The sequence below is a fragment of the Dermacentor variabilis genome, chromosome 4 (genome assembly GCF_050947875.1).
Source record: "Dermacentor variabilis isolate Ectoservices chromosome 4, ASM5094787v1, whole genome shotgun sequence".
Lineage (NCBI taxonomy): Eukaryota > Metazoa > Arthropoda > Arachnida > Ixodida > Ixodidae > Dermacentor > Dermacentor variabilis.
This window is the reverse complement of record NC_134571.1, coordinates 122,261,440-122,276,493: the sequence shown is the minus strand read 5'-3', so window position 1 is coordinate 122,276,493 and position 15,054 is coordinate 122,261,440. Positions and strand designations below refer to the sequence as shown.

The following is a 15,054-nucleotide window of genomic DNA, read 5'->3' as shown; positions in this document are numbered from 1 at the left end:
CTTTAATGATTGTACGCTCTATAATAAAAATAAATGACTGAATTAAAAGATTGCAAATGTCGCTCCTATAGCAAATTGTTGTGGTAGCCAATGAGACATCACATTTTTCTGTATCCCTTTGCTGATACAACACACTGCTTGGGGCCTAACCACTCTGTGTAGCACACCGAGCAAGCAATTACAGGGCAAGGATAAAAAATAACTTACTCTTTCACTGACCATTTCACTTTTCATTTGGTATGGCATTTGCGTATCGCGCCACTCTCTAGGTAAGCCTTCAATCCACGTGTCGAATTTGCTGTTGGTGATCAGGATGCGCTTGGCCTAAAAATTTGCGCAACTGCTAATGTGAGGCCCACTAGGCAAGTAGCCAAGCTTACTGCAAATGTTTCAGCCAGAGAAGCAGCGCGACGAAGATTCGGCGTGATAGTGTCCGAGATTCCTGTTCGCAAGATGCAAAAGAGGGGAGGGGAGACGGCCGATCTTCATGGGCTGAGAAGGCAAACTGCCTTAGGAAAATAAGGCGCACAACGTTGCGAATGAACGCGACTAAAGCAACGTCTTCGGTTTCGCTACGGCTCTTTAATTGCACGAACCATGAGGTCTCGAATTCGAGCATGCGCGCTGAGCACGAAACCAGCCAGGAAATCCGGATTATTAAACACCTATAATAATGCCTTCTACTAGTACTGCGTGCTGTAATGCCTTCTCCCGAATGTAGGTGTGCGAATAAATAATAATTTAAAAGAAATAAGAAAAAAAATACTTGCGCGTCTTACGACAGAAACTACATATGTACATACATAATAGTGTAACTAGTGGCGATTCTCCAAGACACTTATTTTATCAAAATATATGAGACACCAAAAAAAATGGGTAATTCGCACGAACTCCCTATCAGCTTTAGCTTGTCTTGAATATATTGATCACAGCCAACCACACGCACGAAACACATACGCAGTACTTTAACACAAGCTACTGAAATAAAACATTAAGGGATTACACAGTGGCTCCCGCGACATGCTGGTGTAGCAGGCCACGAATTAGCGGGCTCGTTGGCAAAATCGGTCTATAAGAATGCAGAAATTCAACTCATCCCTTTATCACCAATGGACACGCAACGCATAACGAGGGTACTAAAGATGTATCTGTACATGTCAACCTGGTTTAATGAAAATACTAAGGAATCAATTCTTTACGAAGTGGTCTCTCAGCTCAAATACCAGCTGGATGCAGAACTTTCCAAACGTACCAAGACACTAATTCATCGACTGCGCCTTGGGACAGCATACACCAAACGTCTCCTGTATCGCACAAAACGGGCTTCTTCCTCGGCTTGCTCCTGTGACCACGACGATGAGCATATTAGCCACCTACTCCTCGAATGCCCCATATACGCCATGCAAAGACGGCAGCTAGAACAAGAGCTATACAATCCGTTGATCCTCACCGACCTTTCTCTCTCGTAAAGCTTGTGGGCCCATGGCCATCGAAAATAGCACGGCAAAAGCATCGAACGCACTTGAACATGTTAAGGAAGACACAGGCGTCCTTAACAAGTACTAGTTATCGCACGGAATAGTCACACGATGTAACTATAACTTCCTTGTATTATTTGTAACTATTAGCGCTTGTGTATTACGTCTTATACTTTTTTGTATTCCGTGCATGCATTATCTTAACTCTGCGTAATTCATCTGTTTATATGCTCGTCTCAGTCTACATCAGGGCTGTTTGTGCGTGTTTGTGACTTTGTTTACAAACTCCTTGTGGTTCGACTTGCATTTGCTTTTTGTATTTATATATTCATGAGTGTACAGGACTGTGTGCTGTGGATTTCTGGCCCTATGACGCGTTTTCTTTTCACTTGCTTACTACGCATATTAATACTGTTCTTTCAGCTATGTGAAAAGGAGTAGCCTTCACCACTATAAAGTGACTGCATCTCTCTTTCTTTATTTTCACTTCAATAAAAAGAAACATGTAGTCCTACCCAACAGGTTTCTGACGTGTTCCGATATGTTCCAACATACACAGTAACCAACTTCCCCACATGTTTCCCGACGGATCGAGTGCTTTCGAAGCCCATGGTTCTTCCGCATTAAACAAAATAAACGAAATAATTCTGGCAGCATTACCCTCACGATGAATGTCGACGTTAACACGAATGGCATTAAAGAAATGCAGCAACACATTGTATTGCCACCGCAGACACATGAAGTAGAGCTCTCGCTACCAACCACAATGCCAAACGATGCCACTACACAGTGCATCTGGTTGTAATCGCATTGAAGCCCAGTTGCAGCTCCGTGGTATCCCTAGCATCCTGGCTGCAACTTCGTTTCAATGGCTGTCCATCAAACGGCCGCGCCCGACGCGGAGGTGTCTCGTGAATAGGGCACTTATGACCCTTAGGATAGGGATAACTTTAATAAAGTGCCGGCAAACGACGGTTTAACCGCGTCGTGACGCTGGCCAAGCGTCGACCCGGGGTTATACCCTACTCTGCACTATCCCAGTTGGGCCCGTGACCCTTACATATTTAAGGCTGCAGGGTCACCCAGGTACATTCATTCTGGACGACTGGCGAAGAATGGCCACATACCAATATCACACGCGCACTGCCGAAGTTGTCTGTTCGGGCACACAGCCAGTGGCGCCTAACGCAGTGACCCAAGCGTGTCTACTAGGTCTGACTGCAGCCATCAGTAAGGTGTCTATTCAACTACATACCTATCATGAACCATGTGTTGTGCCTGTTCGGCAAGCTAGCAGCAAGAACACACACCTACAGGTTCAAGGTAGTGAACAGCTTGGGTCACTCTGTAAAAAAAAGTAAGGATACAAACGGACATGCCGCATAATGGCTGAAGGTCTCAAAGAATGCTAATCCCATTACAACGTCAGCGTGATTGCGCACGAAATGCGGCCTACGATGATTCGTACCCACTAGCGCATATATCCGACCAGCTTTCGATCGTTTCCATTGGGGGTTGCATTCTCGGACGAAAGGAAAGACTTACTTTCGCGAGATTTCACGAGACCAGCGCCGGACGCGTTCGGCGTCTGCGGGCCACAGCGCTCTGGCACTGGGTGCCAACTGCACGAAGAGTGCGCGCCGGAAACGCTGCAGCTCGTATACGCCGACACGTCTGGCACTAGCCGCGACAAATCTCGCGAGTTAGCTTTAGGTGATGTTTTCGTGCTGCCAGGGCTAAAGCCAGACACGAATGACCCGGCAATAACGCCGTCTCTCTCCACAGAACACGACTCGGGCCCATTTTGCGCAAATTATACGTTATCGCCCCTGGTTCCTAAAGGCTTCCTAATGTGAAATTCTAAATGTCGAAAACATCCAAATTGCGTTTACAGAATTTATTTTGGTGAGGCAACAAAAACACAGAGGTGGACTAAACATGGTACACGCTTTTGAGTCTGAGCTTCCGTGTAATTGCCACCTTATAAACTCGAAACTATAAAAAAAAAAAACAGAAATCACTACACGATTCGGGGCTGTGGATTTAGTTTTGCCACGTAACTGCGGCGCCTGTTTTTTTTTTTTTGCTTTTAGTTTCATTGTGTAATACGGGATATTTAGGAGATGTCACCGCCTTTAGGCGTCACTGGCGACTCCTTCACTCATAGAACAAGGTTATACTAAATAGGACGTCACTCACAAGCCGGCAGAGACCGAAAGATAAATAAGAATAACGAAAAATTCCGTCAGCCTGGGGACGTAAATGCGCGGAAACAGTTCGCCACACAAATCACATCAAAAAGAAATCTTTTATATTAGAGCGTCACTCGCAGCGATGCTCTCTCTTTTCCGGTTGTTTCTTTCACATGGTGTCGCTTTTTCTCCACCATAATATGTACACGGTCATTATCGTCATTTTCATAATATTTTGCTTACACAACAAGACGAAGGGCTCTCCGATCGATCTCAAATTCCTCATCTTGCGCCAACTTACCCCATCTCATGCCTGCACGTTTCCTAATTTCATCGCAGCAACTAGTTCTCAGCCGTCCTCGAGTGCGCTTCCCTTTCCTTGGCCCTCATTCTGTAAATCTAATTGTCCACCGCTTACCTGCACTAGGCATTACATGGCCTGCCCAGCTCCACTTATTGCTCGTATTCGCAACTATAGAAATTAATATCGGCAGTAACATGTAGTGATACAATACATGTGGTTTTCTCTTGTGAGAGCGATACGAATTGCGTACTAGATAAGACAGCTGGGAAAACAACACGGTCTAGATAACACAGCGGAACGAAGCGCGGAGGTTGAGTGGAGTTCCCGGAACTGACATTATTTTTATTTCTTGGCACGCAAGGGGCTCACAAGGAACTAGAATAGCGTTCGACTCCAATGGCTACGGCAAACGGGCCTCTCTTAAGTGCGACAGCACACTCTTTCTTTGTGCGTTATCGACGCGGTGTGGCGGATCGCATTGCAAACGTATGAGCCGTAAACCTTATCCTTCCCGGATTCGTTCGAATATACAGCCATCATTCGCAACGCGCGTCTCGAATCAAATGCTCAAGAAGAGGGGGGCTCGACCCAGACTGTGCTCATGCTTTTCATAGGTGCCTGTTTGACGCGGATAAGATTGCGCTGTTCGCGCTCGCCCTATCGCCCTGTCGAGACTCCCACAGTTCCGTTTCGATAATGCCAGTAGGCAACGTTTGATTGAGTGCTGTCGGCCTTCACTCGGTGGTGGAAGATGCTGCGACGAACACAGGGCACGTAGCAAGGGTGTTCATGCTGTATAGTGATGTTCTCGCTTCAGAAACAGATCGTTGGAGAGTCTCCTCTAGACGCGACATACGGCATGACATAAATCCTAATACTATAGATGACTTTTGTGTAGAATCGGCAGCGTGCTCTCTCTTACACAGTCAGTTGTGAGTTGGGGCCACCTGACGTATTCGTGGAAAGCTGTGTTCTTGTAAGTTCCATCTCCATCTTCCTGAACAACCTTTTTCATCTTGCTTACTTGAGTGACGTGGATTCCCAGAGGTAAATGTTGTGTAAATGTTTCTAACAGTCAGTGTAAGCTGTACACGCGGTACTGTATGGCTTGAGTGGCGCGAAGCTTAGCTAGCATAATAAGACTGCTCAAAGTGTGGAATAAGCGTTACTGTGTGAAAATCTCTCTTAGCGCAATATTTTGCAGAAGCTGCCCAAGTTGTACAGGTGATGCGGCTTTTGTTTGTAACAACTTAAATTTAAGCAGGGATGTGCTGATTGTTGATGTCACTGAAAGGCAGCCGTGTGAACACCGACACAAGCATAGGAACGGAAATCGTTTCAGTGGTTCCTTTTGTTCCTGTAGTTATTTCCGGGTTAGCACGGCTGACTTTTTTGCTTTTGTTTTGCTTTCACAGTGTCGCTTGCTCTATTCCAGCGTCTTGTTGACTCTGGAGAATACTTGTTGCCCGAAAGAATCTTGTGAGGACTTCGACGTATGCATTTGTTTCGTGATCGAATGACTGTGCCCATGAGTACTGGAGGGTTCCGTCATGATGACTTACACCGAGCAATAATATCATTTGGCTACAGCGAGGCTAAGGAAGCAAACGCCAAAGAGTACACGTGTAAAATATTTGTTGCCGAGAATCACAGTGTATACTTACGCGTTACAGTTTGTGGCGGCAAACTTTCGCCTACTATTCTTCCAGAGTTCGATTCGATACAGGCGCACCGTTCGCAACGATTTGAGCTGAGGTGACACTTTGACCCCGTTTAGCCAATCTTATGTTCGATAATAGTTTAATTGCGTGTTTTCAATTTTCGTGTATTTATTCCTTTGTTAAATAACGTGGAGCTAGCCTTGCGCGCTTAAACGCTTTTGTTGTTGTTGTTGTTGTTGTGGTTGTTGTTTTTGTTGTTTCATTTTCATACAGGAAATAAGCACTATGGGGCAGCCGTGTCCTCATTTAACCAGCGTTCATCTTTCACGTGCAGGAAGGAAACTACCTGCGCGTTGTCAGCGGCATGGAGATCAAGGTCTCCAAGCTCCACTGGTTCCCATGGATCTTTGTGTTCACGCTGACGATCACCGTCATGATCGTCTACGCGTGGAGCGTCCTCATCGGCGACGTGCCCGTATTCCTACCGTACGTCAGGTAAGACACATTTTCCGGAATATCCTGCTTCTTCTTCGCCAGGACTTGCGGCTACGTTGAATGGAACGACCGACTGCGCCACGTGCGACGTCAGCGGTTGTGCAGAGAACATTCGAGCATTTATCGGGCTCGTGTCCTAGATTCCAGTCGCGCGTACAATCGTTCTCTAACGCATTCCGACGACTTGTCGATCGGCCACTGTGCGTGAAAGCGCAACGTCGTGAAAGCGCAAAGCGTCGATCGTCGGCCCACAAGAGAGTGAAGGAAGACACGTTAGCGGCTTCGTTAGGGCGACTGGCCTGTGTTGCGCCTTTAATTGCGCGGTGCCGTTCCCGCGCATGCGCGATTTCGCCGCGTCTTTCTTTCCCCTTTCTCTTATCTTCCTGTTCCCACATTCTCTTTCCTCAGTCGTAGGGCGTCCAACCAGGCGCTTTTATGGTTACTATCCCTGTCTTCACCCCTTTCATTTCTTTCTCTCTCTCTCTCTCTCTCTCTCGGTGTCATCGCTACTTTTTCTTTCGTTTTTGCCTTGTCTGTACACTTTCCCTTTACAGTCAGCGTGGAGAGAACAGCGAAGAGCGGACAAATTTGCAGAGTTTTCGATTATCTGATACAAAAGTTCATATTTCTTTATTCTTTTGCAACGTTCCTGGAAGGCATCGACTGTATGATGTGCTTACATGTTCTAAATTCTCTCGAGAGTTCGTGTTCGTTGTCATGGCGCGTTGCCTTCACTATACTTTTCAATGCTAACTCGGAAGCGGCCAGGTAAAATGATCATTCCTTGTATAAAGCCGAATGCACGAGGAACTGCATGGAAGTGGTTCGAGCATATTTTAGCCGTCACCCTTTTGTGAAATTAGACACCAACTTACCTGGTAAGTTGCATTGTTACGGACAACCCGAATCACACGTGGAGTGCCTTTCGAATGCCGTCAGTTGACAAGAATATATGCCGGATGCAGAACCAACGTGCTAACCACGGAACACGAGACGATACACCTCCATTTCTCTGTGTAGACTAAGAAAAGCGGTTTTGAGTAACATGAAGAGACAGCTGTGTTCTCCACATGCGTAGAGATGCTGCCCTCAGCATCTAACCGGCGCATTGAAAAAAAGAGGTAAGGTTGGCGAGAGATTTACCGTCGCGTTCTAGCCACGGTAATAAAAACCGACATGAAAGGCGACTATGTCTCCGAGCAGCCTTCGGGTCTGAGAAGAATATTCAGAGTGCCTGTCCGCGTCTTCTATTCGGTCCCTTATCAATCGTGCGGCTTTCGTTTTTGTTTTTGTTCCTTAGTTCGCTCTATGACGTAAATGCGGTGTTGCGCGTCATGTTTCTTAAATATTCTGTAGCGGTTTATTTATCCCGTCGACGTACATTCCACTTGCCCAGCTTGCGTTTGATAAGAGCGTTTAATAGGATCCGTTTGACGCACGTAATATCTTGCTTAACATGCTAAATAAAAATAAGTAAGACAGTTACAGTGATGAGACGAGCCTGATGCATGGAAAAATCTGAGCTATCAAGTTGTCTTTTCCCGTGCCTTCATTGCCGTCTTGCTTTATCATGATAATGAAGCTTATCGCAAATTTAACGCCATCATGCACCATTAATTATATATTTCAAAAAAGAAATAGCTCCTTTGCCCCACCGACTCCCTGTGCTTCATTATTTGTAGGCTTCACATGGTTCTTCCTCATAATCCAGCCCCTCGGCTCTTCTGGGGCCGAATTCGCAAAGCGTTTCTGTTGTAATTGCTCTTTTCCATTGTGCAGTCCCCTACTCTAATACTGCATCCAACCTTATGATAGGCCAGCATTTCATCTTACGAACAATTTTATAGAGTGAGTAGCTTTGGTGAATACGGGCCCTGAATCGTCGTTCTTTTCATTTTTTTTTTTTTGTCAGGAAGTTGGCTCGTTTTCTTTTTGTACTTTCCTGCGAAGGACAGGTTGTGTCATATTGTTTCAAAACACTGGGAAAACCACTGCAAGCGCAACTTCTTCGGTCAGCTTTGTGTTGCGCAACCAGAGTAAAAATGTATGTCTTTTGTTCATTGTGCCATAGCTTTTTTTGTGCGTCCCCAACGATTAAATAAGATGAAAAATAAAATGGGGAAACCCGCACCACCGGGTAAGTACAGCAGGCGCGAATGCCAACAAAAAAATTAAATGAAAAGGAGAAGCGTGAGCATCCCAAATGAATTTTAAAGAAAAGCCAATTATGAAAAAAAAAGCGGAGACAAGCCTGAAGTAGACAACTGTACAAATAGGCATACAACTTTGAAGAGGGGTTAAAAGGCATCACAAAGCCTAGGAGTGTGCTCCTCGCTTAGGAAGCAGGCGCCGGCTACAAGCAGCGCCGAAGCTCAATCGGAGAACCAAACAGCCTCCCCCCCCCCCCCCCAGGTCCGCCCACCCACCGCTCTGGCAATCACCCGCAGCATGCGCGTATTTCGTTGATATCTTGACGGTTGGTGCAATCAGTGCGCCCTTCCGCACCCTGCGATTGGACAGGAACCAGATGGTGGCAGCTGCCGCCGGTGCCTCCAGGCAGGATGGCCACATAGGGCCTCCGACAGGAAATGGCCAGGCAGGTGTTTCCGAGGCCGTATGCTGCAAGTATGTCTATACATGAAAGGTATAAGTGGCGGCTTGCGGGCAAGAAGTGACAGAAGGATGGCCAGGAATAGGAAGAGAAAATAATAAAGGATAAGGGAAGGAAAAAATGAGATAGTGAATATGAAGCATGCAGCTAGTGCCATCTAACACGGGGAACCACCGCCATAGTTGGCTAAAGCAGTGCAGTTGGCAATAAGAAACATGCGAAAGTAACGTGAGGCGGTAAAAAATGTATAAGAGAGGAGGGAATATGCATTTGGCAAAATGGAAGGGGTAGGAGAAGGAGGGACGGAAAGGACAGCTAGAGGCGCGAGGTCTGCAGGAGCAGGGCTCGCGATCGCTTGGAATTGAGCAGACCACAGTAGCATTCGGGCGTCAAAGACTCAATTGACGCGCTATGTACGCCATGTGCGGGCATGGGGTGAAGTAGTGCGACACGTCATCGCACAATGCTCCGCACGTGCACAAGTTTGAAGCGCGAAGGTTGAATCGGTATAAATATGAAACAAAGGGACCGTGTCCACCGTAAATAGACGCCCCAGCAGTCTATTCGGTGGGAACGAGCCGGGAATGATATGTACGCTAGCAATCCATCGGTAAATGCTGGTGTTTCTGCCCTTCCTTTGTCAGAAACAGTGCCACTGGTTCCCCACAATACTATAAAGTCGTGCTCACAGTGTTTTTACAGAGGATTTGGTTTCGCGAATCTGCCCCGATCTTGCCGCTGACGACGCAGCGGAGTCCGCCAGCTCATTGCCCACCGTGCCCCTCTAGCCAGGGACGTGATACAGGCGCACCCGGCGACCCCCCTGAGCCTGCAAAACAAGCGCCCTCTTACAACGCCTTAACGCGTGAGTCTGCGTAGCGCAGACGAGATAACGCGTACAACAATGACAGACAGTCGGTATAAATGTGTACCGGTGCTCCCACATGCAGTGAAGCGAGGAACACGAGCGCCTCGGTGAAGGCGACCACCTCGACGCTATGTGCACTTGTCGCATTTACAACCTGGAACCTGCGTACGGCAGCCAAGCGTCCACGAGGGTCAAATACGACAAAGGCCGCTCCCGCCAAGGCACTCGTGAATGCGCCGTAAGTGTAGGCGTGGTAAGCGGAAAGGGCAGCGATCGGAGCAGCCTGGTCAGGAGTAAGTCTCTCGAAAGAGGAGCTACAGATTTCTCGTGGGTGACGGGACCAAGGGTCGAACGGGCAGTCGATACCACTCGAGTAGAACGTGTCAGAGCCACAGTGAGTTACCTGCCGTAGCATAAAGAGCGAAAACGCAGCGCTCAGGCAGTCCAATTCCACTATGAGGGGCGTACAGTTGGACAATACCTGCAGCGCCGAAGTTCTGGTTGTGTGATACGCTCCGGTTAATGCCACCAATAGGGAATGTTGCACCGAAAGCACGCGGACTTGAAGGTGCGTCGTCGGGAGTGTGGGCCACCATACCGGCGACGCGTCGGGAACCGCAGGCAGCAGAACCTGTCTATATAAACGACGTAAAATTACTGGTCGCAGCGTAAAATGCATGCGGATAAAACTGAGCTATCGGGTGACCAATATCGCGGATTTCGTTTTTAGGTAGTCAACGTGGGCGTTAAAATTCAGCTTGTCATCAAGGACAACTCCGAGCAGTTTAATGCGGTCCTGATGTCTTAGAAATGTGCCGTCCAATCGGATTGACGGACGGCGCTTAGAAGTGCCAATGTGCCCGTTGTTGAAAAAGAAAAAAAAAATATTTTTGAAGACTGATTTTGACCTTGTTTCGCCTGGCCCAATCACAAATCAAGGTTAAGACCGTTCCCGCTAAAGCCTGCAATTGCAATCGCGGCCAACCGGAAAGTAGGACAATGGTGTCATCCGCATATGCTTGGATGTGAACGCCCTCGGGTAATTGGAGACTAAGCAGGGAATTAATTATTAAATTCCATAGCAGGGGGCTAATAGGCGAGCCCTGCGGACTGCCACTTGAAGGGCGGGCCGAGATTTCACCTGTCTTTGCCCGAAGAACCACCGTGCGGACAGTAAGGAAAGATTGAGGAAGGTGACATAGGTACGCAGGGCGACGGTGTCCGCGTAGAAAAAGTAGCACCCCCTATGCCAGACGCTATCAAATGTCCCAGTAAAGTCCAAGAAAATTAAGACCGCCGGTGCCCTGGCAGCCTCTTACACACCGAGTTGCTGCATTAGGGCGTACAGTGCCAGAGGGGCACTCTGTGCATGTGTAAAACCAAATTGATTTTAATGAATTAGATTATGAGAATAGAGAAAATAATATAGGCGGAAATTTAGACGTTCCATTTCACCAAATTTTACCAAAATTCACCAAATTTTTCAAAAATTTACCAAAAAGGGTATTCATAACAAGCGGTCTATAGGCGGAAGGAAGTTGAGAGGAACGGCCAGGTTTCGGTATTAAAATAATGCGGCCTGTCTTCCAGGCAGATGGAAAGTGGCCCAAGTGAAGGGCTGCGTTGAAGATATGCAAAAAGAATTGAGGGTGCATGATTTCGCAACAAACATGCCGGTGAGCCAATCCAGCCCGGGTGCCGCGCGCAAGTTCCCCAGAATCATTGCATGTTCAATCTCAGGTGATGTAAAAGGGTGATCATCCGGAATCGACGGATAGGGGCAGCCCGCGAGCGCACGAATTCGACTATGAAAGTCGCTATCCGCAGTGGGATCGTCCACGACAACGTGCGTGCGCAGCAAGAGCTCTGCTAAAACCTTAACACAAGTGGTGAGGATGCCATCCGGTGTCTAGAGCGGGGGAAGGCGTGTTGGAGAGCGCTGCTTTGCGAACTAAATTTGGAAAGGCCGGCCGAAGAGGTTCCTGGGTGTTATGTCAGCGCACAACGCGCGGTCAGCAGCATCCTTCGCGCGACGAACGCCGCGCTTATATGCCGCCAATACTCGAGCGTATTTGTCCACGGAAAACCTCGCGTGTATAGGGCCGGATCGCGCGCGCGCTGATAGTGTCTGCGCATCGCGTGCACACGCGAACGCCCCTCACTCAATTGAGGCGTCCACCGATATTGAGCGCCCTCACCACGAGGCCTCACCTTAAGCATATACTTCTTGCACAACGAACGATATGCATCATAAAAGCGCTGCACCGCGGCGTCCGGCGTCCACGCCGATGAGAATGTGCAGCGACAGATGGAGACGAACCAACGGCCGCGGCTGAAAAACCTCCCGTATCTGAAGCACGTACGTAGTTGGTGAGTCGCCATAGGGTGTCGTTCTTTTCGGTACGGTTATACTTGCGACCTCCACGTCTGGTGAAACAGCGATACTTTCTCGCTGTTGTCGGTTCTCGCGCTTCCAAATCTGCTTCCTTCAGCAGCACACTTAAGTTGCTCCATGTACAGCTAAACAGGCTGCATCTGTACTCATTGTTTTTCGTCACAGAGTACGCACGCAACATAGCGTATCATAACCCTCGAGGTCTCATTGTGAGGGCTCTGTAGAATGGGAGAGTTAGTTCCACTACGTGACCCTACGTTTCGTATGAGGAAAGTAGCGTCTCCGTACTTTCATTCATAGGCCCGTCAGAGGACTCTGCCATTTCATAGGACAGGTAGCGGCCGCACCGCTCAATGAGCGACACGTGGAGCATTGCATTTGTGCGTTGAAGTCATTGTTTCCGCAACGTGGGTTCTGTTTCGTTGGACTCTACACAACGTGCACATTTGCCGAGACGAGGTGAATGAGGCGTGTGGAAAGAAACGTGTTGTAGGTCACGTAGGAGGAAGAGTATTCGTTACGTGACAATAACACGGAAACATATTGTCGAAGAGGAAGCCGCGAAGAAAAAAGAAAGAACCGCGAACTTATTGAAGGTTTCGGTACAATATGAATTCCTTCGGTGACTTATTTCTGCAGGAAATAAATGGCTGATTCCGTTCGTCGATGTGGAGTATTTGTTTTGCGCTCTGACTCTTCGCTTAATCTTCTCTGCGTTTTCCTCGCGAAGTGTATGTTTTCATGATTCTTTTATTGTTAATACATTTCCCGCATTTGTTATTTAGCCAGTTTCATGTCATACCAACGGCTGGAGGTTGTTAAAAATCTGGTCTGAGAAGACGTCCATTAGAAATTAAGAAGGAATTAAGTACTTCGTAAATCCACGTAAGGCATTTATACTCATAATGTTTCGCCTTACATCACCTACATAATTCTTTCTGGTTTCCAGAATCTGCGGGGAACTAAAAATTGACATAACGAAGACAACTTGAACGCTTGTTGACTCTTCTTATCTCCCTAAGTCAATTTCATGGAATGCTGTTAGCTTAGAAATAACTTCTCAGAAGGAAGAAAGCCATGAGACAGAGCAAGTGATCTCGCAAAGACTTTCAACCCGAATGAACATGCTTTATATAGTTTGTAGCAATCGTAGATTTCAATGATTTCGTTTTCGCTGTTTTTTTTTATTAATGAGAAATTGGACTTTACTGGGTGTCACGTCGCGCGTTCTATTGGTAAGTTCAATTGGTACTTTTGATTCGCCTTTAAAAGGGGCACCAATAAAAATATTATGTTAAGCTAAGTTACATTCCTGCGATAGTGAATCGGCCACTGTTACCATGCGAGGAGGCTTGGTAAGCTTCCTCTCCCACTTCCTGAAGACAGCCGGGCCGAATGACCGCCTGTGACACAAAGCTCAGAACTAGTGCTACGGCAAGGGACTATGCCGATGGTCTCGTACTCGATTAAAAGGCCTCGTCAGTGTAAGTCAAACGCGCATCCATCCACTCGTATGTCCTTGTGTATGGGCGAGTCTGACCAGTGACCAACTCAATACTTCGGAATGACTGCCGCTAAATACACCGGCCAGCTAGCAGACTACAATTTCGCAAACTTTTTTGTAGTACAACGCCTCTACAACGAAATTACCGGCATAACGAATAATTGATTTTGTGCCGGCTGAATTCCTATCTTTCATATCTGTTGTGAATGCCTTTAGAGCGAATACCACTGAAACGAGTTTGCCTGTAGAAGAAAAAAAGTTACCGGTCCCCTACGGCTGATTTGTGGCGTTGCAACGAACACGCCACGTAGCAGTGCCACCACTGCCTTCCGCATGTCGACACTACTGAGCTGCGCTCTTGGCTAGCGGCAGCATTAGCGACTCGATGTGCATGCCGATGTCAGCGAGCTTTATAGTCCTGCTGCAGTGCTCCATGAATCGCTCAAGTCGCGCGCTATTTGTAACACAGCAGCTGGTGCGACGGCTGACGAATGCGTCGCAGTCCATCGCGACGTGGTGACGTAATCGCAATTGGAGACCGACAGAGCCTTCAAAGCCATCTATGGAGGAAAGTACGAGAATGTTAATGAAAAAGAAGCAGTGATAGAGAGCCTGCAAAAAGAACCAAAATTGTTGACGGCAGGAGAGGCGATGGCAAAATCGGACGATGTGCAGCTTTTGTCGTGCGCCATTGCGGTGTTTCGCCGCGGAGCACGCTCTGAACCTCGGTGCAATAAGTTTGTTTGCAATCGCTCATTCTATCAGGCGAAGTGTCACAAAAAAATACACACCCATTTGTCTACCTAAGCCTCGATTGAATTCATGCTAAATCAGCGTTTTTCGTTGTTGAACGTACTTCTCCCGCTCTATTGTGAGCTTTAAGGCATGCGACTTTTACAACTAACTGACCCGTACAACGAATTTTGTACATCCCACGTACTTCATTATAAAGGCATTGAGTGTATTATTTGTGTTGTTGTTTCTCTATTAGTGCTCATCTCTCTGTGTCTCTCTCCTGTTCTGCTCTACCTATCTTTTTTATCCCCTTTCTCTTCCTCCGTGCAGGGTAACCAACCGGAACTACACCTGGTTAACCGCGTTGCTTTTTATGCATCCTTTCACAGAGGTCTCGTTTGAGGTGACATCCGCCAACGGCGCAGAAAGTCAATAATCGTACGCTACTTCAGTTTTCGAGGAACTCGCCGCGCTCATTCTTTCAATTTCGTCCTTTTTTTTTCCAACTACAGCGAAAATACGTAGCAAATCCTCTTGCTTTTGTCGTATACCACAATGCACCAGATTGTCGATCCGCAGAGCACACCGGCTGCACAAAAAGCGCCGCAGCCGTGTACTGAGCGCATGGAGTTTGACTCTGTGGGCACTGTACATATCTGTTCTCTTGAGTAAAGTCCAGCTGGGATTTACGGTGTCGTTGATGGATGCGCAGATGATAGTCGGGTGGATGGCTGGGATGTAACCTCACTTTCGCCCGGTATAGTTGGCGCCTTGATGAGCGCTGTTCGGGCGAACTCTACAAGAGGTGCAG

General features: G+C 47.5%; 1 protein-coding gene across 6 annotated transcripts in view; it reads left to right on the top strand.

Annotated features, from left to right (window-relative positions):
* The window catches only part of LOC142579698 (DNA damage-regulated autophagy modulator protein 1-like), a 112,443-nt gene that overhangs the window by 81,638 nt on the left and 15,751 nt on the right, over positions 1–15,054 (top strand). For all 6 annotated transcript variants that reach the window (XM_075690175.1, XM_075690174.1, XM_075690173.1 and 3 more), the window contains one exon: positions 5,970–6,130. In XM_075690175.1, coding sequence (XP_075546290.1) covers positions 6,000–6,130 — 131 coding nt within the window. In that variant the 5' untranslated portion in view covers positions 5,970–5,999. The remainder of the gene's footprint in view (positions 1–5,969; positions 6,131–15,054) is intronic.